At 38.4% G+C, this 27,644-nt stretch overlaps 1 protein-coding gene across 3 annotated transcripts in view; it reads left to right on the forward strand.

Moving 5' to 3' along the window:
* LOC311528676 (sodium channel protein type 2 subunit alpha) overlaps window positions 1-27,644 on the forward strand; it is a 100,561-nt gene that overhangs the window by 61,445 nt on the left and 11,472 nt on the right. For all 3 annotated transcript variants that reach the window (XM_084643981.1, XM_084643979.1, XM_084643980.1), the window contains 5 exons: window positions 6,787-6,907; window positions 7,293-7,447; window positions 9,231-9,404; window positions 15,076-15,198; window positions 27,032-27,313. In XM_084643981.1, the coding sequence (XP_084500107.1) occupies window positions 6,787-6,907; window positions 7,293-7,447; window positions 9,231-9,404; window positions 15,076-15,198; window positions 27,032-27,313 (855 nt within the window). The remainder of the gene's footprint in view (window positions 1-6,786; window positions 6,908-7,292; window positions 7,448-9,230; window positions 9,405-15,075; window positions 15,199-27,031; window positions 27,314-27,644) is intronic.

A 27,644-nucleotide genomic window follows, 5' to 3' on the forward strand; every position in this document is an offset into this window, starting at 1 on the left:
CTTTGATAATTAATTTGTTTGTATCTAGGGATGCATTGCATCACAAAGGGCAGCATATATGCTGTCCAGTATAAAATGTGGACTAAATGTAGTTCTTCGGAATACTGGTGTGCAGAGAAAGAAGTTATTGGATGCCTTGGAGGTATGCCTAGATTATAAATTGGCAGGCACAGTCTACAAGTTAGGGGACAGATGTCTTGCTCCCAACCTGACTTGCAGTATGCTGTCATCTGCAGTAACCAGGCTAATACCAAAATGTGCCCCACATATTAAAGCACAAGTTAGTGTGTGGTAGTGGCCTGACTTGTGCCAGGGTGTTGTGCTGGATACAGATAGACTGCAGTGGTTCCCAAACTTGTTGCGCCGCTTGTGCAGGGAAAGCCCCTGGCAGGTTGGGCCAGTATCTTTACCTACCGCATCTGCAGGTTTGGCTGATCGTGGCTCCCAGTGGCCACGGTTCGCTGCTCCAGGCCAATGGGAGCTGCTGGAAGCAGCACGGGCCAAGGGACATACTGGCCACCGCTTTCAGCAGCTCCCTTTGGTCTGGTGCAGCGAACCGCGGCCACTGGGAGCTGCGATCGGCCTAACCGGCGGACGCGGCAGATAAACAAACCATCCCAGCTCACCAGGGGCTTTGCCTGCACAAGCGGTGGAACAAGTTTGGGAACCACTGAGATAGAGTAATGCAACATTCTTTCGCAACCCTATGTCATCTGCCTCATGCAAGAATAGGATTTAGCTGTTTACCTGCAAAATGGCTGTTACTGAAAGCTGCTATTTGTGTTATGGAATTTTAAACCATCCCATTTTTAGAGAGCCATTTCAGTGACTGCTTTTCTTAAGAATGTTGAACTTTTCTTGACCTGTTGAATTTAGTTGTATGGTTTGACATCTTAATTACTGCAGATGTTGCCTCATAAACAACCTTCTAATGTGTACTTAGTTTTATTAACATCCATATAGAATGCCACAATTAAAACGCAACATGAAAAAAACACAGACACACAGAGGGGTTGAGTAATCTTTACAATATTTAGAACTTTTCTCACACATAATTTTAAGATATCAGTGTTAAAATTTCCCTTCTGCAGATAATACTGACTCATTGTAAGTTTCAGTTGGGTAATTGTTTTTATATAGTTGTTGATAGAGTAACCTTGTCTGAGACATACAGGAACAGCATATTATGGAAATATATCTTCTATGACATCAAGAGTGGAAGAGTAACAGAACTCTCAGTAGGACAAGACAACTTAAAATATGTTTGTTTTGTTTCAAATACCAACTGCTATTGGTGCTGTTCATTATTTTGGTAAGCAGACTGTAAATCTGCCTACCTTAACTCATGTGATTATAATTACAGCTCTTTACAAGAAGCATACAAGATTTTCGGTGAGAAGAGACTAGTAAGACCCAATTTACCATCCATAAAATTCAAATACTTACCCTACATCAATAAAGACTTATAACTAATATTCCTGGTAATTAATTGTCATACTATATTGTGTTTCTGCTTGATCATTTTGTTCTCTTCTCATCCTGGTTATCCCTAATCTTCCATTTTGAGTTATCTAACAGTCTTTAAAATATTTACAGAATAAAACTCATGTAACTTCAGTGATAAGAACTTATTCATTCTTGCAATGACCTTCTGGATTAACACATTTCACAATGGAGGAGTTTCTAAGCTCTTTACTTTCCTTTTACAAAAATGAACAAGAGATTTTTCAAACTTCAATTTATCTTTTTAACCAATTCATAATTTTTGTTTGCTCTGCTATTGCTGCAGCATTTTTGCTATAAATGCTGCCCAGGTTGGAATGATGCAAGTAAAATCTTAATGTAATTCCACAGTGTACAAAGAGAGTATTTTCCTTGATTTTAAAGTTATTTATTTATTGTATTATTAAGAGGTAATTTTTATGCTATGGTATAAATTTATGTACTTGGAATATACTTTGACATTTATCTTATTTATGGCTTTTCCTGAAATTGATAATTGGTATTCACAGTAAGCCAAACTCTGTGGCCCTTACTTGAGAACTATAGAATCTGGCCCTTTACTCGTCAGTTTACCATTATAGAGGCAGTATTTCACAATAGCTAAACTGCTGTGTCAAAAATGCATTTTCTGTAATTTTGCATATATTACACTAGAATACTAACTGAATTCATGTAATTATTAAATTCTGTTACTTTGATGATTTGTGTTGCACAATATCTATTTCCAGCAAATTTGATATATGTATCTTCATAAAGAATACACTGGGTGATTTCTGACCACATATCTGGGGATAGGACTCCCACTGACTCCCCTGTGAAGGTCATGGATGGACAGGAGGCCAGAATTTAGTCTTATATGCATAGGCTTGGATTTTCAAAGAAGCCTAAAGGAGTTAGGCACCCATATTCCATTGAAATAACATGCACAATACACTCTGAAATAATTTTTCACACCTGCAGGACTTCCTCTAAGCCTTGTCCATAAGGTATAGGTCATGGAAATCAAAGAAGTTAAGCCCATGTCAAGTCCTCATCACTGTAAGCCTTTCCATATGTTGTTTGCTAAGCATTAAGGCCAGTGGACAGAGAACTCCTGAAAAAGTCAGCACTGCTAAAGGTGACAAGGAGAGGAGTTCAGAGATTATCCTGATTCAGCTATTTCTGTACCACTCAAGTGAGCCTAAGCTGCAGTTAACATTGTGTATTTTTGATATTGAGAAGAAAATTGTGTCTTCCATTATGACTGGGCAAGTTTAGATGAGTGAAAATCAGCTAAGTAATTTTTTTATGTCCCATAGGGTACATTCATATTGTGCATGTGAAAAGATTCTGTCCACTTCTTTGAGATACTAAGCTATCTGTAGGGTTTGGAAATGGAAGAAAGACTTGTAGAAAGAGAAAAGATCCTGAATTTATAGGAGAACATTTATCCATATATCCCTAAGAATACAGTAAGTCTTCCTTTGGGAACACACAAGAGAACAGGTTTAGGTAAAAATAAGACAAACTGACCATTACACCTCTTTGTATAATTTGAAAATTGTAAGAAAAAAGTGATATATTTTTAGTGTTGCAGATTTCAATATCCTTGTCCAGTTTAGTACCAGACATTTCAGATACCACTAATTTATTTTAAATTAGTAGAACTAGTCACTCTGGGTTCCATCCTGACCCTAAACTGCTCACTGAATTTCCATTAGCTTCCCAGATTCTACAGACCTGTTCCAAATGGTCACTTCCCCCCACAGTTAGCGCAAAGCACCTACTTGGAAGGCTCTAGGACCATCCACTGTATCATATATACTGGGCCATTTCTGATTGATATATCTGCCCAGGATGGGTTACAGCACTTACACATTTACCTTTAAAGTTTTCTGAGTGAAGAGTTGTCTGCATCCCCCTTTCCTACAACAATACCTGAAAATGCTACTGCACCACTGAACTTAAAATTCCTGAATATTTGAATCTGTAATCATTATTACAATTTCCACAGAGAGCATAGTACAAAACAGTCCCCACAATACAATCAGTGTCCTATGAGATTTTGAAATATTTTATTTTGTAGCATTTAATCATGGACACTAGTCTCTCTGCTATGTAGTTTGGAGGTTCCTGCATTTTTTTTTTAAGTTTGCAGCTCATCAACTAACAGTCCTGCATATAGGCTGTACACTCAAAATTTGCACTGGTTAGACTGCTGTCTATCCTCTGGGCAGTAGCAAACTCCGGCATGTTAGATGCTAACTTGCTTAGCACTTTCAGACACCATTCAAATAAGGGATCTTTGTAAATCATGCATATTGCAGAAAGATAAGGTAATCTTGATTTAAGGAAACCAAGATTTCCTGAAAAGCAAAAATTCTAATACATTTATGTTTTCCTAGTGTATTTTCTTTATGCAGCATTATTAAATATTTTGCTAGAAATAGTTTTGCTAGAAATGGAGGATTTATTTGTAAACAAGACAATATAAAATTAAATCAAAAGTAATACATCTGCTAATATGATCAAAGCGTCAAATATTATTCACCTCATACTAGTCACCCATTTGACTTCAACTGGATTACTTAAATAAAGTGATCAAATTTTGGCCCAAAGTCTGGGCATCCTAGATGGGTCAATTGTAACAGTTTTAATTGTGGGAATCAATCAATTTCATATAATTACAGTAAACAATTTGATTTCACCAATATAACAGCTACGCTCAAAGGATTATAAATCTGACACGCCTCTTAAACTACACTGGTATAAATCTATTGAAATCAGTGGAATTACAACATCGTAAAACTAGAATACGTGAGAAGCAAATCAGTTCTCTTTAAGCCTGAAGAATGTACTGTATTTTGTGTTCAGCATTAAAATATTTTATAAGCTTATGTCTGCTTTCTGTATTCACAAATTAAGATGAACAGGAGATAAAATGGTTTTCTTTTCACTAACTTTCTTTCCAAGCACTAAAAAACGGTGAAGCTCCATAATAATAGAACGTTCTTCCTTGGAATAATGCCTCTAACCTAAGCTTTAAAAGTGTCAGCAAAGTAGAGAAGGTGTCTTTAATGCTGCAATGCAGCAACCATCTGTCTAACATTAACACCACATGAGTATGTACTCTCAATCTGCTTACATCATTCCTTTTATAAAATTAGCTATTTATCAATGCAGCCATTTTACTGATGTTATACACTACATGGTAATAACATTGTAAGAAGTCATAGAACGCTGTGATAAAAACTACTTTTATTTAGTATGGTACTCACATTTGTCCATTGATAACCATATGATATCCTAGCCTAAAAGAACAAAGTTGAAGATTTGGATTACATCACTGACTTTGGTTCATTGACACAATATTCTTATATTACAATTTTCTCTGAAAAGTGTTTGATTTCATTTCAGCTATCCTAAAAATATGAATATCTCTGCTTACTTATGTATTAACTGGACATATATGGGTACTGTACCAGAGTAACAAGTAGTTTCAAAATGCACAATAGACTATATAAGTGCATTGGCAAAAGAGAATGCAAAATAATGGCTATTGCTCTAAAATTAATGTGCTGTTCTTTTGAAAATCTAGAAACTTTAAAAGTACATATAAACAACTGGTAATATGTGTTTTCATGTCAATGAGATGAAAAAGTTTAAATATCAACTTTTAGATTTGACAGATTTGATAGAATGCCATCTACATTAGACATGAAAATACTGCTACGCATCTTTCTATTGGTTTGGTCATAATGTTGGGAAAATGATATGCTATCCACAGTATAATCCAGTGATACTCAGACCTCAGTGGTTCCAGAGCCAAATTAGCGATCAATTTATTAAAAAGAGCCACAGTAATGTGAATTCATTGTTTCATTTACTATAGTGCTATATACCATATATACTTGATCATAAGTATGGTTCGTTTATAAGACGCCCCCCCCAAGATGGATAAGTCAAAATGGAAAATTTTTATGACTCATTGATAAGCTGACGCTATAATTCAGGGGTCAGCAAACTTTGGCTCCCAGGCCATCCGGATAAGCTGCTGGCAGGCTGAGATGGTTTGGTTACCTCGAGCGTCCGCAGGCACGGAGGTAAATCTAAGTAAACAAAGTGTCCCGGTGTGCCAGCTGCTTACCCTGACGGGCCAGGACAGCAACTGTTGGGGAAATTTTTTGGGGGGGAGAAGCTGGGGGTCAGGGGAGTAACCCCTGTGACCACCCCCCACATGACTACACCCCTAGCCTGGGACCCCCACACTCTCCGCATCCCTTCCCACCTTAGCTGGGGAGGGCCAGGGGAAGATGTCTCTGGCCTGGGCGGAGCTGCTGCAGTGGGCCTGATGGTGCGGCTGCAGCATGCTCCGGCAGGCCAGACCGGGTGGCAGCTCCGCAGCCTGCCAGCCCCAGAGCTGCAGCTGCTTTGGAGGCCGGTGGGGAGAGCAGCGTGGCCAGAAGCAGAGAGACTCTGGCCCCGCCTCTTCCCTTCTGACTCTGCTGGCTGTGCTACCTCTCCTTGCCCCCTCTGTTTGGGGGAGGGGCTGTGTCTGACCTCTCTCCCTCTCTATACCCGTTCATAAGCCAACCCCCTTCTCTGATGCTTCCCTTTTTTACTAAAAAAATTTGGCTTATGAACGAGTATATACGATATTCATATTTAAACAGTATGATGGGGAAATATTTAGTTTTCATATGTATGATATATCTATATATTATTCTCACAACAAAATGACTGACTCAGTTTTATTATTTTATCAACTACAGTTAGTTGGTTAATAATATAGTAAAAACATTCTGATTGGTTGATAACTTAAACTGGTTAATATTTAAATCACAGAGTGTTATAATATGTGCTGCAAAAAGCTGCAAGAGACACATTAAAAAGTCACTTGTGGCTCGGGAGCCTCAGTCTGAGTATCACAGGTATAATCTACAATACAGTAACATGATTGGTATAACCTAATAGCACAATGTACAGAGGGCACCTAATTTTAACTGTATTGAAATTTCATTTCAAAATTCTCATATGTGGTGCAGAAAATAGCCAAATTATTCTGGTGACTCCCTGTATGAAGGTATTAGAATACTTTCACTAGGAAAAAAATCCATGTGATCTCATTTCTAATCTTGTGACCTTGCCTGTAGTAAAGCAATTTGTCATTACATATGTAATATGCTTTTAACTTAAGAGCACTAAAATACATGCAGAGTATTTTGTTATGCATTACAAATATTAATTTTCTGTTTAAAATAAACATATTGGTTAAAAAACAGTTATGTGGGCTTTTATTTACAGAAGCTAAATGCATCCAGCTCATCTGAAGGTAGTACAGTTGATATTGGACTTCCTCAAGAAGGAGAACAGCCAGAGATAGAACCTGAAGAAGCTCTTGAACCAGAAGCCTGTTTTACAGAAGGTGAGTGATGCAAATTGTTGTCTAGTGGAGTGTTTTGCTTCCATAAACTATTCCTTACCAACAGTACTAGTAACTAGCAAGAGGGGGTATTGATTATGCTCCCAGTTCCCTTTTGCATTAGTATCCCCTTCAGAGGTGTTGCAGCAGGCATACAGCTCTGCATGTTCCAATGGTGCCTAATAGGTGGTATTAAAATATGTTACATAAATCTTATTTTTCCTGCAAAAAGTGAGACTAATGTGCTGAAGAATTCAGGGGGACACTTGTTTACAAACATCCCTTAGAATAACTCTAGAGTTAGTCAAATGAGTATCAGTTAATTAAGGCTTCAGAATACATTGTTATCTTATTTCCGTGTCTCACAACTTAATATCACATTTACCAGGCTGTGTACGGAAGTTCAAGTGCTGTCAAGTCAGCACAGAAGATGGGAAAGGAAAAATATGGTGGAATCTTAGGAAAACCTGCTACAAGATAGTTGAACACAACTGGTTTGAGACCTTCATTGTCTTCATGATTCTCCTCAGCAGTGGTGCTCTGGTAATTGTAATGTGAAACAATTGGTATATATGTTAACATTAAGCTTTAGAACTGTGATTAATCATATAGATATCTTTAGCATAGTTTTTCTTCCACTGAAAAAAAATCCCAATTCTGAAATGTCATCATATCTCCACAGAAGTTGTCTAAAGAAACATTTGGCATTTAAAGTAGTATATATAGAAGTTCTTGATGGCTATAAATGCAACAAGCATGGAGGATTGAATATCAGTTGTATATTGAAATAGGAACCTAGATATATGAGCCACGCATCAAAATATCTTCACTTACTCTTTATCTGCTAATGACCTTTTTCTTTATTTTCCTTAAACAGAAATAGAATATGAATTGTTAGTTTCCCTCTGCTTCTGTAATATATAAATGAACTACAACTGACCCAGGATGCACCATCAGCAGGTTGAAATATCATATGGAGGTCTCAGGTGCAGAAGTGATTCATTCAAATGTTTAGTTTCCAGGCTGGAATTAAAGCAGGTGTATTGCATAAACGCTTCAATAGTTAATGCTCCATACTAAGTATAGAATATACTGTACTAGCTACAATTGTGCTTAAATGCATGTGTTATTGGCAGGTTTGTTGTACAGGTTCCCTGAAAAATGTGGACAGAGTTTTGCCTGAGAGCTGTTATAAAATCATGCTGAAGACTGCTTTGCTAGTTAATCTATACAGCTTGGTTTCATTGGTGTGGTTATCAGAAAATCCCTGTCCACAATAGTCAGGACTAGATCTTGCTTGCAGTAACTATGTTGACACATAGTTGTAGCTAGCAGAGTTCAGATCCCAATGTCAACAAGTTTTTATTATCTAGGGGAAAAGGAAAAGGAGTTTGAGATTCAAAGAGCTATACTGGAGTGAGCTTTCTGGATCATCATTCATCTTGGCTGAATGTGATAATAGAGACCTTCACGGATACCAAATGTATATCTGTACTCCGATCCACAAAAATTCTCTGTGGATATCCGCTATTCGCGGATGTGGATCTCTGCGGATATAAAGCGGATATCCATGGATTTGCAGGGCTCTAACTAACAGCTCCACAGGTCACCGTGCACCAGTGATGCAAGGCTGTGCCAAATCCCCGACGCCTAACCACCCCCCACTTCTCCACAGAGACCTCCTGCCTCGCCGCCCACTCTGCTCCCACCATACCTCTTTTCCCGCTCCAGCCAGGGAAGCTACAATCCTGGGACCTTGTGTGCAGCACTGCCCTCCAGTGTGGGGCTCAGACACCCTTACACAGCCACGACAACTCTAATGCACTTGGCGCTTGGCTCGCCATAGGAGCATATGTTTGCATTGCCTTCTGGGAGTTGTAGTTTACCTTCTCTGCCCAAGCAGAATGCCCAACAAGCTATAGCCACATATTACAGCCTGCTGCTGCATAATTCAGAGAGACGAGCTGGAGCCTGAGGGCTGGGTGACAGCTGCTCCATTTGGGAGAGTGTATGCTGCAGAGCCCTGTGTGGATACAAAATTTGTATCTGCATCCAAGCCACAATCCGGAGAAATGGTCCACGGATTTCCAGGGCTCTAATAATAGGCCTGAAAGGAAGGAATGTGTTATAAAAAGTGAAGAAGAAATGGTGCCTCCTGTTCTAACTGGGAAGAGAAAGTATGTGTGGATAGTGGGGAAACTATGGTCTGTTATATGCACACCACCTTACAAAAAAAGCATACTGGATATTTTTCTCAGCTCCTTTGACTTACATAGCAAATTGTTAAGTCATATAAGCACTTCATATACAAATATTTTGTTCACAGGCTTTTGAAGACATATACATTGAACAGCGCAAGACTATCAAGACCATGCTGGAATATGCTGATAAGGTCTTCACTTACATCTTCATTCTGGAAATGCTTCTAAAATGGGTGGCTTATGGTTTTCAAACCTATTTCACTAATGCCTGGTGCTGGCTGGACTTCCTGATTGTTGATGTATGTATTCTCTTTTATACACTGTGTTACAAGTCCATCATGCTCCATAATTCACAATATTATATCTCGCTTATCTTGTGTAATTGATTTTTAAGCCAAACTCTCAGTTTATTCCAGTGTGGAGCGCTGTTTAAAAACTTTCAGCACAATATGGCCCCAGTAGTTCCAATTTTGAAGGCAAAAATTACTGAAAGTCAACAGTAGCTTTGAACATTTTGCTGATATTCTTTGGACATTTTATTATGTTATAAATGTACATTAATTAATGTACATTTATACTTTTTTTCTTCCTTTTTTCACTTTGAAAGAATGTCATTTATCATCGTGTTTTTTATAATGTATGGATTTTTAATATTTGTTAACATGTTTCTTTGGGGTTTTTTTTTTTTAATACTCTAACCACAGTTGTGATAAATTCTCTACTCCTTAATCAGTATAATCTCAAAGTAAAACACAGTCCCCTGCTTTTTCCTGCAGCAGCATACCCGGGCCAGAAAAAGTCTCTTAGGGGTTGCGAGAGAATTCCCCGGGTACTGTATAGGACCTATATGTGTCCTAGGTGTCACAACTCGGGCTGTCAAACGATTAAAAAAATTAATTGTGATTAATCACAGTTTTAATTGCACTGTTAAACAATAATAGAATATAATTTATTTAAATATTGATTCTGTTGCACAGCTTATCTCCTCATTCATTAGTAATGGGCTATCCCCCCACCCATGGAACTCAAAGGCAGTCCAGTGTTGCTGGAGACTTCAGGACTAAGCTCTGCCCTTCAGCTCAGCTTACCAGATTTTCTGCCTCTGACCGTGGAAAAAGTTGGCAGTTCAGTTTCTCCCGACCATTTTGTTTTAAAACCTTTATTTTACTTTTTTTTGTGCAGCTGCAACTTAGAATCTTCCTCCTCCTTTTCCTCGACCCCCGGATCATGTAAATAACAACATTGGTGGACCTGACACTGCAGTGCCTCCCTGATGAACTCCTCTGCACCCACTTAGTTATGGCAGAGCTGTCCTGCAAACACCTGGCTTAAATCTAAGTGGTGTTCCTTATGTGAAGCAACACTTACAGAATCTAGAGAGGGTGAACTATGCCCTGCATGTTCCCAGCCAGCCAGTGCCTTTTTGCACTGCCAGGGTACGGGGCTCAGAGTTGGTCCCACATGTCACATCCCCACCGTTCTCTGAGGAGTTGCAGCTCCAATACAGAAAAGCTCAATCAGGTATTTCTGAGCTTTTGGGGAAAGTGTCTAAGGATAGGGAGGAAGCTATCCAGCACACTCAGAGGGTAAGTCCTGGAACAGAACTGAACTGGAGGAGGAAAATAAACCCTGAAAGAATCCAGAGGCGCCCGCCCCTTCCCCCGGAGATACTGAAGTGCGGCCTCAGTTCCCTGGGGAAAGAAGCAGGGCACCTATACAGCTTCCCCTCCTCCTACTATGAATTGGGGGATTCTCTTTATACTCAGGGGTAAGTCCTACAAACGTCCAAGACTCTGGTTCCCAGAAAGGCAAAGGGAAGTATGTCCTTTGCATACTTCCCCTGAGAGAGTGTTTGCTGGGGCTTTTCTCCTATACAGTGCCTTTTTCACAGTGTTCTGTCATGCTCACCGTCCCTCCTGCACCCTGCAGCATATCCAGGCATGTGGAGAATCCTAGTCCTTGTGTTCAGGCTGCAGCCTAATGGAAGATGTGCCTGTCTGGCTTTCAGCCCAAGGGCCTTCTGCCAGGAAAAGGGCTCAGATTTCAGGCAGCAGCGGAATGGGAATTGTGCCTTCTGATCATCAGCTATAAACCCTGCTCCGCCAAGGAAAGAGGCTCAGACTCTTTCGCTCCATCCCTCCCTTGCTCCACAGGCTGGCTCCACATTTAAGCCTTAGGAGCACTTGTTCCAGACACATGAAGATTCCACTCCCCACAAATCTGCACCTTCATGGGATTACAGTAGGGTAAGGGAGAAATCCTTTCCCACATTCAAAGAGATTCTGATTTACTGTGTAAAGCCTCAAGTGGTAGTACGTTGCTTCTACAGTACTTACTTGGATGCTAGCCAGCCTTTGGGAACAAACTGGCAGCTTTTCTTGTTCCCAGGATATCTAGCCAGCTACTTTCACAACTGAGACCAGTCACCTCCCTCTGTTGTGTGGTCTCTATGCCAAGATGAATAGTGTACTACCTCCCCCTGTAATCAGCCAAAGGAAGAAATACCACAGATGCATCAACAAAAAATCCTTCTGGACTTTGTGAGGAGAGGGTGTCGGTCAGTGGTTTGCAAGGAACTCAATATTAATAAAATAACTTCCTTTTTATTAGATGCATGTTTTCCTGTCACTGTCTCCTTTGAGGGCATCATAAGATTCAGATGAGGATATCTAATTAAACAGAGGTTAAACTAAAATGTTTATATAAAAACAAAGACATTTCATAAATTTGGGGAGCTTAAGGTTGGTACAGCAGTAGCTCCACCAATGAAAGACAGAGTCACACCTTTGGAAGGGGAATTCCTTCCAAAAGACCCCACAGACTATATGAGTGATGACACACTGCACAGCAATTTCAAAGTCTCAGCTAAAGCCATTCAGACCAAAGTCTTTTTATTTTTATTTTATTTAGTAAAGAAAACCTATTTTGTGGCAAACAAGAGGCTCATTGTCTAGAAGTATGATACTTGCTCGGAGCGAGACATTTCTGGTTCTCTCTTGGTCACACTCTTGATGTGATTTGTGACAATGCATAGATTCTGACTTGGTAGCTACAAGACAGCCATGTTATACCCATAAATAGCCATCGTTTATCCTAAATGGATATCTGTTCATTCAAACTTATAGCAAGGAGCTATCTGGCTAAACATTAGAGAAAGTAGTAGCTGAGATTGCAAAGAAGCCTCAACCCACACTTTTAGAGCCAGCATAGCAACTCCAAGGATATCCTTGAAGGGAGTATTACCCTGGCAGAGGGAAAAATCTGGAGCAGAAGCCTCCAAGGAAACCTTGATAAACTTTCCTCCAAATCAACAAAATCCTCATCATAACAAAGACACAAAGAACATTTGTGTATGAGACCTCACAATTCCTGTCCAAGACTTGTCCTTCTGATTCACCCTCTGCACCCAGAGTTCTCAGTGGCTGTTGTTCTCACAGCAAGGCAAAGGTTGCACAATATGCACCTATAACCATGCATAGACAACATGCTAATCAGTATGAACAGAGAAACAGACCCATTCATAAATGAACAGCTGCTGGAAAGGATTCATAGCCACCAGTTCTTGAAAATCAAGAAGAGTTTTTGATCCTAATGCAGAGAATTGCTCACCCAGATACCAAAAGAGACATGGGTATGGTAATAATTTTACCATAATGGTGAAGATTAGCAAAGATCTAAAATTACATTGCATCAATCATTTCCGGAGGGATAAGTTCTCTCCAATGGCTAGGATTATTGGTGCCATGCATCAGCTTCATCCCTTGAGTGAGTTTCTCAAAATGTACCTGCTGAAATTCCTTCCGAGGACATAGGATCGTGCACTTGATACAGTGCAAAATTAGGTGTCATTCTCAAACTGCATTTCAATGTCCCTTTGTTGCCAGATAAGGACAAACAAAATGCTGAAAGCCAAGCCAACTTTCACTCTAGAACTTAGCATACTCAATATGGAGAAATTTCCAATATTTTGTAGTACACATGCTTTTGGCTAACTTCAACACCTCTGTTGAGTGTCCTCAAAAAAAGAAAAAAAACCCCACACATGACCATATGGGATCAGAACAGTGGTCCACCAAGTTCAGTCTGTGACAGTGACCAGTACTAACTACATCAGTAGAAGATGCAAGAAACCACATAGTGGGCAATTATCGTACTTGCAGAGGAAGCCTCCTCTTACCTCTCATGACAGATTGGCTTATGATTGAGGCATGCATGTTTATATCACTTCCAAAACCAGAGAGTAACAAGAGGTCAAAGGTTCTCTGTGGCAATAGAAATAGTGTCCTGGGTAGAAAAGAATCTGCTGCCTTTCAAGATAGTTCATGTAAAGGATACAGAAAAGAGGAAAAGAGAGAGAGTTGTGGTCCTCCTCCTAAACCTCCACTAGCCAAGAAGGCACTTCGTAATTGATAGATAGCTACATTGTACATGCAAGAAACACACTGCTTTTGTTAAAAGGAAAATGCTATTCATGTAGGTCCATAAACCTTTCTGATCAAGATAAATTCCTCTTTTCACAATTCCTGAGAAATAGTTCTCCCATCATTTTTTTCTAATCCTTGGAAGGTTGTGGCAAGAATGGGCTCTCAAGCCAGATCGCTAAAGATACATCTGAAGCATATGGAATACGTACGCCTATTGTATCCTGTTAATCTCCTTCTATCTGAAATGCCAAGGCCTTAGGGCCTCAAGGTTCCTACAGGCAAGATGTAAATATCTGACACTAGTTGGCATGCTAGGCATCTGAGAAACTATTTACAGAAATCTCGGGGGCAGGGTGGGGAGCAAGGAAGTATATGAGCCTCATCTGAGGAAGATTTGCAAAGTAATTTTCCATTCCTTCACACAGGCATTGTTTCGTATGAGGGTGCTACTTGGTTGGTTCCCACATAACTACTTAGTTTATAAAGCTCTTGCTTTATATGGCAGTAACTTCCTTTCCTGCCTGTTGTTCTACTATAATAGTTCTTTCCCTTCCTACTTCTGGGATTCATTGCTCACTACTTTCCATTAGTAATGAATGAAGAGAAAAGCTGTGTAACGGAATGAGAAATGTTTTACCTGATGAATTTATGTCTGTTAGCCATTTGTCCCTGAATTCAACCCACCTTGGTAGACTGGTAAATGGCTGGAATATAAATTGAAATTGTTCTCTAAAAGGAGTCTTAGACTTATATTTTCTTAAGGTCAATTTAATATGTCATATCAAGTTTGTCTTAATGCTAATAATTGATTACTGGAATGTTTCTTTGTCTGTGGAAGAACTCTTCTGGTGACCAAAGCTGAAGGACAAAATTTAGTTCTGTAGCCTCCAGCAGCTACATCGGACCATTTCCGAATTCCACAGATTGGGGGGGTGGGGAGGATTAGCCCATTAGTAATGAATTCAGAGAGAAGTTGCTAACAGAAAATTATCAGATAAGAAATTTCTCATTTGTCAGTCTTCAACAATGCCAAAAATTCTGAACAGCTCTGCTAGCAATGGCTCTTGAGTGAGACACTTTGGATACTAGAAAGTCACTATTGACTGTGGGCCAAATTAATCCTTGTCTATTGTGACTGTTTACACCATGTCTGTATTTGGTCCTTGAGAGTTTTTGGATTACTGTCAAGATCTGTGGACTTTCTGAAAAGTCCTATCCTAAACTGGCAGTTCAAATTCAGATGCATTTTTGGAGGTTCTTTTTATCTGTATGACTTCATTTCCACTGAATATTGAGAATTATGTGTGAACTTATAAAGCATTTATATCCTTGTGCCAACAGGATTTCAATGACAGGTGTCATGTAACACACTACTGTTCTACTTTGGGTGACTTAAAAGATCTCTTCTAGGTTATAGAATGATTCCTGGAGAAAGAGATACAACCTTCGTTCTTCTTGGGAAGTTCATGGCACACACCATTCCTTGCATATGTATAGGAGGATATACAAGATGAATGAGCATTATTGCTTTTCTGTTTTTATGTAGGTTTCTTTGGTTAGCTTAACAGCTAATGCCTTGGGCTACTCAGAACTTGGTGCGATTAAATCGCTTAGGACATTAAGAGCCTTGAGACCTCTAAGAGCCTTGTCACGATTTGAAGGGATGAGGGTAAGATAAAATGAAAGAACCTGAAATAATGCATGCCTAAAAAGAAACCATGCATGCAGAATAGGGAATCACAAATCCATGCAGAAATGTTGCACTATTATCTTATGTCTTGCATATTTATCACTAACAGATAAGCAAAAGGCTTCAGTTGCTTATGTAAATTCATATGATATAACATACATTAACATATGCTCATGTAGGTTATTTTACCTCCCACCTGATTTGGAATTTTCCTGTAGGTCTCTAGGACTTATCAACTGCATGGATGTATTGTGAATTCCTAAAACTATAGTACAGTACTAAGTTAAAGTTGAATTGATCCCATATAGTTCCCACCTCATGTGTTGTAATGTGTTTTTGTTAGAAGTTTGGATCTTTGTGTTTTCATTACATAAATTAGTCCTAAGAACATAAGAACGACCATTCTGAGTCAGACCAATGGCTCATCTAACCCAGTATCCTGTCTTCTGACAGTGGCTAATGCCAAATGCTTCAGAGGGAATGAACGGAACAGACAATCATTGAGTGATCCATCCCCTGTCGTCCACTCCCAGCTTCTGGCAAACAGAGGCTAGGGACACTCAGAGCATGGGTTTGCATCTCTGGGCATTTTGGTTAATAGCCATTGATGGGCATATCCTCCATGAAGTTATCTCATTCTTTTTTTAATCCTGTTATAGTTTTGGCCTTCACAACATCCCCTATTCCACAGGTTGTGTGAAGAAATACTTCCTTTGTTTGTTTTAAACCTGCTGCCTATTAATTTCATTCGGTGACCTCTGGTTCGTGTGTTAAGTAAAGGAGTAAATAACAGTTCCTTATTCACTTTCTCCATACCAGTCAATATTTTATAGATCTCTACCATATCCCTTCTCAGTCATCTCTTTTCCACGCTGAAAAGTGCCAGTCTTTTTAATCACTCCTCATGCAGAAGTTGTTCCATATCTCTAACAATTTTTGTTGCCCTTCTCTTCACCTTTTCCAATTCTAATATATCTTTTTGAAATGGGGTAACCAGAACTGCACATAGTATTCAAGGTGTGGGTGTACCAGGGATTTATATAGAGGTATTATGATAGTTTCTGTCTTATTATTTATTCTTTTCCTAATAGTGCCTAATATTCTATTAGCTTTTTTGATTGCCACTGCACATTGTGCGGATGTTTTCTGAGAACTATCCACAACGACTCCAAGATCTCTTTCTTGAGTGGTAACAGCTAATTTAGACCCCATCATTTTGTATGTATAGTTGGGATTGTGTTTTCCAATATGCATTACTTTGCATTTATCAACATTGGACTCATCTTCTGTAGGTTCATCTGAAAATCAATCTACAAAACAATTTAATATCTTTGATGGTCTTTGAACCATTTATCAAACTAATTGTGAAGCTTCTTAATTTCTTCAGCACAGCTCTGTGACATCAATTTTTCTAGGGTATTTGTTGATGTCAGGCTGCCTGGTGTGGCTCATGACCATGCATGCCAATCTCAGGGCTGACTATTACGAACTCAGGCCAGGGCCGGCTCTAGGTTTTTTGCCACCCCAAGCAAAAAATTTGCTACCCCAAGCTCCGAGAGCACAACTGCCCAAGGTGGAAAAAAAAAGGGGGGGTGGCTGGAATGCCACCCAAGCAACAAACAAAACAAAACAAAAAGGATGGCTGGAATGCCGCCCCTGGAATTGTGCCACCCCCAGCACGTGCTTGCTTTGCTGGTGCCTAGAGCTGGTCCTGATCAGGGCACAAACCCCAAACTGGTTGTGTGTTCTATAATTAGATTTGACCAACCAAGTGTCAGGTGTGAACTCCTCAAGCACTATAACAACCTTGTACCTTTGGGCATTCCAGTCTATATTGCTCCCCCCCCCCCCGGAAAGCCTGCCTTTGTGATAAATGGTCCTTCCAGCAAAAATGACAATAATATTTAGGTTACTCCCACTCCCAAAGGACCAGTCACTTACTCTAGGTCAATTGTACCATAGATCTCACACCACAGACTATGTTTATAGCCAATCCTATAATGAACTAATTAACCCTTTATTAAGTAGGAAAAAGAAATGAGAGTTATTTACAAGGTTAAAGCAGGTAAACATATACACACAAATGTTTTGCAGTCTTAGAATTCAAAAAGTAATAGAAGCTGCTGTAATGTGCAAGTTCTACATGTCCTTTAGGTCTAACCCATGCTAAGCATCTCGGGGATCCATTATGCTTAGAAACATTGCCCTCTCCAAATTCCAAGCAGGATAATGGTCATGGATTCTTATTCCATTTCCTCAGAGTTCAAACTGTGGTGGGTTGAGGGTTTGTGCATGTCCCCTCTTTGTTTGTGTGTGGAGCAATCAACAAAGCCTTTTGTCCACTGATGTTCCACAGTGGTTCGTATGGTGTCTATAGGCCGTCTTTTGTTGGGCAGGAGATGACATCTCTTATGGAAAACTAGCATTTCACACTTGGTAATGCTTCTCTTTTGACTATGGGGATGTCCAGTTTCATAGCAAACACTTTTACAGTTAAAAAACAAACCCTTAATTACCTTATAATTTGGGTTATAACATGGATATTGTAAGTGAGATTAATGTATGCAGCAGCTCACAAGCATTTCATAAATTCCAAACACTAAACACATTCTTATAAACTTTACATATATTTTAATAATGTTAACACGTACGTGATCCAAACTGGTTTTCTGCTATGCATCTGTCAGTGTTCAGTGAGGCCTAGGCATGGCCTGGCATCTGGTCTCCCAGCATCACAGTTGACAAGTCAGAAAGTTTAAAAGTTCACCCCAAGAGTTCTCTGTGAAAAAGTTTGCACCCACCCAATATATAATATTTTAAATATCTGAAAATATTGTATCTTGTGTTGTGACTTCAAGCAGTTGTTGCAGGAAGAGGTTTGTCTTGTCGAGCAAACCTTCCACAAACTTTCCCAGCCAACTGTTTTGAAATACCTGACTCTGCTCAGACTTGCTAGAACATACACCTACTTTTGATAGAAGTGTATTCCTCTGCACCTCCAGAGACACGCTGGAACTGAGGAGCCCCAAGGACCTTATGCTCCTTACTTCAAACCTAACAGATCTTTTCCATCTATAACTTTGGTTATGTCTAACCATACTGGAAAAGCACATGTCCTCAATATTTCCACTAAAATGATAATCCATAAAATACTTATGAGTGTTAAATAATAAAATGTTTTATATGTGTAGTAAGGAGCTACAGTGGAAGAGTAAAGAATAGCAAGGGGGAAAGCACTGCCTTTCCTAAAGGATTGAATCTGACTCTGAACCCCATGCTACCTACACTGTTGTAAATTCTTCCTAGATCACTATTATTTGAATACAGTCTACTGACCTGATCACTGTCTACTAGTATCTACATGGGGGAGAGATTTCTGATGGTAAAAAAATAGCATCATGAGATCCAGTGGCTGAACCTAGATAAATTCAGACTAGAAACAAGGTACAATTAAGAGTGAGGTAATTAACCACTAGAATAAATTATCTATGGACGTGATGGATTCTTCATCACTTGAAGTCTTTAAATCAAGACTTTAAATCAAAATGTCTCAGATAGATCAAATTCAAATGATGGGATTGATGAAGAAATTACTGAGTGAGGTTCTATGGCTTATGTTATGGGGAAGTTCAAACTATATGTCATAATGGTCCCTTCTGGCCTTAAAATCTGTGAATCAATGAAATAGCAATATTACAATACAATATTATTTACCAATGAGTATTATGCTGATACTTACTTCCAGTGAGCATTAATATAGTGTTATTTATATCTGTGCAGGAAATTCCTCTTTACACATTTTAAAAGTCTGCCAAGTTATTCTTTATAGCCCAATTTACCACACATCCTGATACAGTGTGGACCAGCAAGGCCCATTGAGTCACAGAAGGGATTCACCTTGAAGGAGGCCATGTGGTGTTTCCACTAACACTTTCAGTGAATGTTCTTGCTGGAAAGAAGAAACTTTAATTTACAGATGAGTCATCAGGCAAATTGCAGTACACTTAAGGGTCGTGCTGACTCATGAAGTGGCTATTCCTACTTCATGACCAGCATCATTCATTGCTGATCAGTGATGGCCCTCCATTGTCTTCTTTTTTGTTTAGTCAGTGACCTCTTTCTGCGCTGATGGTTTGTTTTCCCAGGAGAACTTTTTGCTGCCAGGAACTTGTCCACCAATTTTTACACTAATGGAAGACAGGATGTATCTAGCCCAATATTTTCCTTGACGCTTTGTTTTACATTTTGTGCTTTGTCAAAGATTCATAATTTGAGCTGGTGCTATAGCTTCAGGACTCACACTGAAAAAGGAAAAAGTAGGTCATCTGTGGAAATGCAGCAATTATGGAAGGAAAACACATCACTGGGCATGCAACAGTGAGAGAGAGAGCTACACCATGGGTGTAATGAGATACAATGCCTGAGGCCAAATGCCTTCCCCACATAACAGATCCTTTATATCTTCATAATGATTCTCCCTGATGCATGGAATTATTATGCTTATGAAATGGCGCAGTCCTATTTTTAAGTGAAAATGTCAATGGTCATGAGATCTTAAAAGATTTGGTTAAGAATATGCTTAATTTTTTAAATATCACTTAAAATGTTGGAAAGTATTTCAAAATATCTATAACTTGACCAAATCCTTCACCCTCTTATTTTTACAGCCAAAATGCCCACCAAAATCAATGGGAGCTACCTCTGAATGAGTCCTAAAGGTCTCTGATCACTGATTTCAGATATGAAATTATTTCAACATTATTGCTGAACTGTTAATTTCCATAGGTCTGAGTACCCCTCTGTGACATCCCCCAGGATAAAATCTGGACTGTAGCATTGCTGTGCGCCCTAATTCTCCAGTCTGGTGTATACTATGCTGTGTGAGCTGCCACTCTGCCCACTCACCCCAGCCTCTAGCATACAAATCACCCTTCACCCCTAGATATATACCAGAGTGCTATGCCCATCCACTCTTGAATTGTATATAGGGCAACCCCCACATATCCCCTGCACTCCAGAAATGTACTGCTTTGTACTGCTCAGCTACTTACTGAGCAATACAAGCTCATAAAGTCTGTTATTTTATCAAAGAAAATGAATATGCACCATACCTTATTAACCTGAGTAAATTCCCCAAGCCCTTCAGCCAAAGACACACTGATTTAGATAAAACATCAAAATAAGTTTATTAACTACAGAAAGATAGAGTCTACGTGATTCTAAGTAGTGTAGGCATAGTAGATCAGAATTGGTTACAAAAAGAAATAAAAGATAAAAACTGCAAGCTGTTTCCTAAATTTTACCAAGGCTAAATTAGAAGCACACAACTTTTCTCACCCATCTGGACGTTGCAGGCAGTTCACAGTTCTTAGTACACAGGCAGGGGTCCTTTCCCAGCCTGGGACCAATCTTCTACAAGCAATCTTGGTTCAGTAGAGATGTGGGAGGAGAGAGGTGGCTGGGGGCCTTTGTTCCCCCTTTTCATATCCTGACTCTTTTTACTGGAAAGGCCCCATGAGTTAGCAAGGTGCTCTGCACTCAGTCGTTCACACATGAATTGCTAATTCTTGCTTGCACCTTCTGTATACCTGCAGTTCCAGGTGTCTCCAGGAAAGACATGCCAGTCCTTTGTTTATAGTTCTTTTGTTATTTGTAAAGAACTAGTCTGTGGGCATTCTCCAGACTCACATGTTTCAGTAAAAAACATATAGCAAAATTTCATAACTCCATATACACTCATGATACACACATGTTAACAGGACAGTAATCGTCAGACTATGACTTTTCCAATGATACCTCACAAGGCATACTTGTAACAGATTTATCATAATTTTGTAAACCTGGTAACCTTAATAGTGTAGACTGTCACACCCTCCCAAGGGAAAAGCCCTGCCACTCTACACCCATATCACCAACCAAGGAGAGAGTTCTGCTGGAACATTGTGAGAAGGCTGAAGAAGTGGCTGACACACATCTATCCAGTATGGGACTGGGGAAAGTCCTTACATAATCCTCTATGCCCTACTGGTGAATGACAAAGTCTCTTGTTATTCTGATTTATATTAATGATTTACATTAGCAATTTCCAATTATGTTTTGTAGTATGTTTTTCTTCTTTTTTAACCATACTATTTTGATTTTAAATTACCAGATGTCATACTAGAAATCTTTGATTTTCTTAGAATTTGTACTTTTTACTGTTATGAGTATAAACATGTTGACATCAACAAACAAAATAGTGCTAGAGAAAGGATAGGGTCAAGGACCCCTTTAACTTACCTGCAGATGCATGCAAGTGGTGAGGCTAACTAGTTCTGTCATAAACATGTAGCTCCCCAAAAGAAACATATAGGATTGGTGGATTGGGAACCATGAAGGCCTAGGAAATGCCATTGCCCAGTATACTTCCCCTCCTCCCCAAAGCCCATGAGATATAATGCCTTGTACAGGCACAATATTCCCAAGCCAGTGGTTTTCTCTTTACCTGAACATTCAAGGACTGTATTTGGGCCCCAGAAACTGTTTTAAATTAGTTGTAAAATTAATTATCTATCTAGGTCATTTCTCATTTTTGCCCTTTTATGCAGATCAAAAAATTTAGGCCAAATTTCCTTAAACTACAGTTCTCACCTACATATTATGTGTTCCAGTGAGAAACAAATAACACACTTGTGTTAGAAGAAAAGGTTTTCACAGTTATTGATATAGACAGCATTTTGAATTTTTAACTTTTCTTATTTTAGTTTTAGATAAGTTTTGGTTTTGGCAAAGTAATATTCCATAAATTATGATAATTATTATAAATGGACTCATACCAAAAGTCCCTTTATTTTATAGAGACTAAAAATGAAAAATTAGTGCTATCAGTATAAATAATGGCTATAATATTAATAATAATAATGTATGTGTGACATCAAATTAGGCACAATATTGTCAATTCTAGAAAACAATCCACAACATATGAAATCTTAATATATCAATAAGTACACTCTCTATCATTGAGTATAACCACCTAAGTAATTTTAGCAATTTATAATTGCTATTGATAATTTCTGGAGTAAACATAATTATTTTATTAATGCTGCATTATTTGTTTTCCATCTCAGGCTTTGAAGTCACATTACTACATTTTCATACAGTGAAGGATTGTAGCAATGTGGCTCCAAAAAAAAAAAGAACTTCAGTTGTAAAGCTAAATATGGACAAATGGGCAAAAAACACTGACCCTATACAACAAATGCTGACTGTATCCAGAGATGCATTGATTAAACAGAGTTTCAGGTTTTATGCAAGCCTGACAGCTGGTAGATTTTGCTTTTGATAGAACATCTGTAGAACCTTTGTTCTGTCCATTGTTGTAAACCATTTTTTCCCTCAGAATTGTGATCTGTTTTGTGTTCCTTTTGCCATGTTACAGTAAGCCAATTGTGGGAACAGACAAACACCCCCGGTCTAGGCTTCTTTGCTTTGGATGTGATTGTAGAACCTATGTTTAATGACAACTGGAACAAATAAAGGACTGCTCCCAGTGGCCGCAGTTTGGACCCAGAACTCATTAGATTGCTTTTTTGATTTACTCAGTAGACTGATTGGGCCCTGACTCGCATAGTGAAAAATGTCTTTTTCCCAGTACCAGAATCCCTGTTGGAAATGACAGTTAATCAAGACTGTATGAACTCTTATTACAGATGATAGGATCAAGCCTGAAAACGCATGGAGACTTTTATTTTATATTTCATTTAACTTGGACAATGAGCCTTTCCTTTGAATTGGTCTGTCACGGTTCCTCCCCCACTCTGAACTCTAGGGTACAGATGTGGGGACCTGCATGAAAAACCTCCTAAACTTATCTTTACCAGCTTAGGTCAAAACTTCCCCAAGGTACAAAATATTACATCCGTTATCCTTGGACTGGCCGCTACCACCACCAAACTAATACTGGTTACTGGGGAAGAGCTGTTTGGACGCGTCCTTCCCCCCAAAATACTTCCCAAAACCTTGCACCCCACTTCCTGGACAAGGTTTGGTAAAAAGCCTCACCAATTTGCCTAGGTGACTACAGACCCAGACCCTTGGATCTTAAGAACAATGAACAATCCTCCCAACACTTGCACCCCCCCTTTCCTGGGAAATGTTGGATAAAAAGCCTCACCAATTTGCATAGGTGACCACAGACCCAAACCCTTGGATCTGAGAACAATGAAAAAGCATTCAGTGTTTTACAAGAAGACTTTTAATAAAAAATAGAAGTAAATAGAAATAAAGAAATCCCCCCTGTAAAATCAGGATGGTAGATATCTTACAGGGTAATTAGATTCAAAAACATAGAGAACCCCTCTAGGCAAAACCTTAAGTTACAAAAAAGATACACAGACAGAAATAGTTATTCTATTCAGCACAATTCTTTTCTCAGCCATTTAAAGAAATCATAATCTAACACATACCTAGCTAGATTACTTACTAAAAGTTCTAAGACTCCATTCCTGTTCTGTCCCTGGCCAAGATGACTACAGACAGACACAGACCCTTTGTTTCTCTCCCTCCTCCCAGCTTTTGAAAGTATCTTGTCTCCTCATTGGTCATTTTGGTCAGGTGCCAGCGAGGTTACCTTTAGCTTCTTAACCCTTTACAGGTGAGAGGAGCTTTCCCCTGGCCAGGAGGGATTTCAAAGGGGTTTACCCTTCCCTTTATTTTTATGACATGGTCCATCATATTCCCACTCAAAAACCTCTAACTAGTTCATTACTTTTACCCATTTACTAAAGTGTTTTAATTACTAGGATGCAAACAGAGCTTCTGCGTGTAATTCAAACTGTAACCACCATAAAGATTTCCTTCTTCCATTGTAGTATTGTTATTTAGCACAAACAACCAGCTCATGTGGAGAAGAAATATCAATAAGGCTTACGTATTAAATATTATACACTATTTCTAGCCTATCTTTGCATGTAAGTGATAAATCCAAGTTTTTCACCAGAAAACTGAAAATGGCTACAAAGCCATAAGATGCTATCAGAATTAGAAAAAGCAACATGTTTTCTGAGATAGTTTCCTAGAAAATTATCTTAATTTTCCCCTTTACTTCAAAAAGCACCCATGTGCTGAAGTCTCCTTTGATGCTCATATGGGCTCTCAACAGCATATAGAAGGGTATCAAACTTTTCCCAGCTGAGGGCTGCAGTGGCAGCTTATCGGGAACCCATGAGCTGCACCAAATTTCCCGAAAAAGGAACAAATTACAGCTGACCCATCTTTAATGTATCTGAGCCATCTCTTGATGCAACACACCATCTTGATCCAAACTGCCAGACTTCAGCTAATAATACATTTCTGTTATATGCCAAAGAGGAATGATAAGACACAACCCTGGACATTTTTAGATATAGGTTCTAGTTCTGGGTCTGCCACAGAATTTTTATGTAAGCCTTGAGTAAGTAACTTAACATCTGTGCCCCAGTATCCTCATCTGTAAATAATATTTAGCTAGGGATATTGTAAGGCTAATTATTGGTCTTTGTAAAGTGCTTTGAGGAAAGATGCTGAAATAATTTTTTTTAGGTCTGTTCACCTATAATCTCTGCGTATTTCATTTTGATTTACGCTCTGATGATGTTATTCCTACTTAATTAATAGAATTCTAAAAGTTTGAGGTGGAAAAGAGCTATCCCATCATCAAGTCCATTTCACTGCCAATGCAAAATTGTTTCCATTATACCTTTTTTAAGCTGGACAACGAGCCTTTCATTTTAATGGGCCCATGATATCCCTGCTCAGAAACTTCTGACTAGTTCACTGTCTTTCCCCTTTTCTAGTGTTTTGTCCAATAAACTTTTAAGTGTACCAGGCAAAGAGACTTCCTCCATTTCTTTTGGACACTATTCCACATCTTAATAGATTTTACCATCAGGAAGGTACTCTTAATTTCATCCTGTGATAGCCCTCTTATTTATAAATATATTTCTGGTTATGTGTCTAAAAGTAATTTGAATTTTAGGTGGGGGGGTTACACCAGAGCCACTATTAATTACCTCTTTCTTGCATGCCACAGTGCATCTGCCTGGAAGCCCAAAATTGCACTGACAGTTTTGCTGCCAGTATGATTGGCCTTTTTTGCTGCTCTCTTTTCTATCTTAGCGTTTTAATATCATAGTGCTAACTCATGTCTAATTTTCTGTCCACAGTCATCGCTAGTACTTTCAGCATTAATGCTTTTCAAATTTCTCCACCACTTCAAATATCTGAGTTTCATATTATTTTTCCCAAAATACATTACCATACATTTCTTAAATTAAATGTCATTTTGCTATTTTTGGCCCATTTTAAAAATATTTCTAGGTCTCTTCATATTACTTCTTTATCCTCACTAGCATGTGCATCTGCTCTCAATTTAGTATCAGCTTTGTTAGCATGATTAGTATGCTCCTCTTCAGGATTATTAACAAAGGTTTAATATAAGATCATACCTAATAACAATTGCCATAGTACCCACTAGACATCATCTACCCAATTCATATGTTGTTACTTATTCTTTCATCATCTTATTTCATTAGGGACAGACATTAGTTAGACTTACAGAGCAGTAATTTGTCCTAAGATCCATATCATATGGACTGACTAATTTGCATATGTTCACATTCATCAAATATTCTCTTAGCTGATCTTTTTTCTTTAGGTGTTTTACAAAATCTCTCTTATTTTCTAGCAGTCTGATCCAGCTGCCATTGTCTTTCCATTGACTTCTGTAGCAGTTGGATTGGGCCCTAATTGTTTTTTTTCTTTTCTTTATTATTCTGGTTTACAGACAGATTTTTTACAAGTGTTAATTATCTTAACCCTTTTTTCAATCATTATTAATCTAAACATTAAGTAAACCCACCTCATCCTTTTTAGTGGCCCTACTTTCTCCCTACTGTTTTTTTTTACCCTGGCATATTTGTAAAAGCCCTTAAATACTTTGGCTAACAATAACCCATTCTTACATGTTGCTACATTTGGGCCTGATTCTGTTCCCACTGAAGTCAAGTGGGAATAAAATAAAGTCTCCTCCTCTAAGTCTTAACTGTTGCTGAGTATTCTTGTTTGGGTACCTACCTGCTTTTCCATTTGTATTAACTACCACCATACTTCCTTAAGATGTTCATATTAATATTCTGACTTCTCCTAATTTCCTATTTATTTAAAATTAATTACACTCAGTGACAATGTTGTTTAGACTGAATTTTGAAATGGACTGCTTATCCAACTAAACACATAATATACACTTTGATTTTGCTCTTTTTAATGTAAAGGTTGCTACTGGTCTTTAGAAGAATAATGCATGAATAAATAAGACAAGAAATGTGTGCACAGATTTTAGAGTTACATAAATTAAACAATCTTAAAGAATTAAATCTTCATGGTTTTTTTCTATTTTTGCTACGTCCTTTTCATAATTAGTTCTTCATGTCATCATTCTTTCTTTAAACCTATGATTGCTACATTTTTATAGATTTTCCTTTATGTCTGTGTTTAACATGTATCTCTTTTTTTCTTTTATTAGAGTATTCAAATTAAGGCAACATCCTACCACTATCAGGTTTTTATTTATTTTATACTTTTTTTCCTTTCTACCTAGGTGAAGTTTGTTCATCTTTTGGTTGTTAAATTAATTTTATGAGTTACTTTCACCAATTGAAAAGCAGAGTGCAAACAGAATTAAAATACTGTATTAATTTTAAGAAAGGTTGATTAAAATTGATAAAATATCTAATTATTTTATTGCTATACATATTCTCACTCTTTTTCCACTATTTTCCTTTTATTTATATGCTAGGTCGTTGTGAATGCCCTCTTAGGAGCAATTCCATCCATTATGAATGTGCTTCTTGTTTGTCTTATATTCTGGCTAATCTTCAGCATCATGGGAGTAAATCTGTTTGCTGGCAAATTCTACTATTGTGTTAATACCACAAATGATGAGAGGTTTGATATCAGCCAAATCAACAATTATAGTCAATGTGAGGACCTCATAAACAACAATGAAACTGCCAGATGGAAAAACGTTAAAGTAAACTTTGATAATGTAGGACTTGGCTATCTTTCTCTGCTTCAAGTAGTAAGTGACCACTCTTTAATATGTTTCTTATTGTTTACTTGTAGTAAAGAGTAATTTCTCAATGTTTTTGTCACTAAGTAACCCTGTTCTGCACTTAAAAAAATACTTTGTTTACTACTGTGCCATGAAAATCCTTACATATAGTAGGAATGCTGAGCACAATTTTTAAAAAGACAGATACATACAGACATACAATATCTGGCTGTGGAAGAGATCTCAAGCAAGCAGAAATGGACGCTTACAATATTCATAGTCTCTCCCTTTACATACCTGGGACTCACTTCCAGCTTGCCAGTTCAACTGGCTATGTTGGCTCCCTGTATTATGGAGA

The sequence above is a fragment of the Lepidochelys olivacea genome, assembly GCF_965140295.1.
Source record: "Lepidochelys olivacea isolate rLepOli2 genome assembly, chromosome: 11".
Taxonomy (NCBI): domain Eukaryota; kingdom Metazoa; phylum Chordata; order Testudines; family Cheloniidae; genus Lepidochelys; species Lepidochelys olivacea.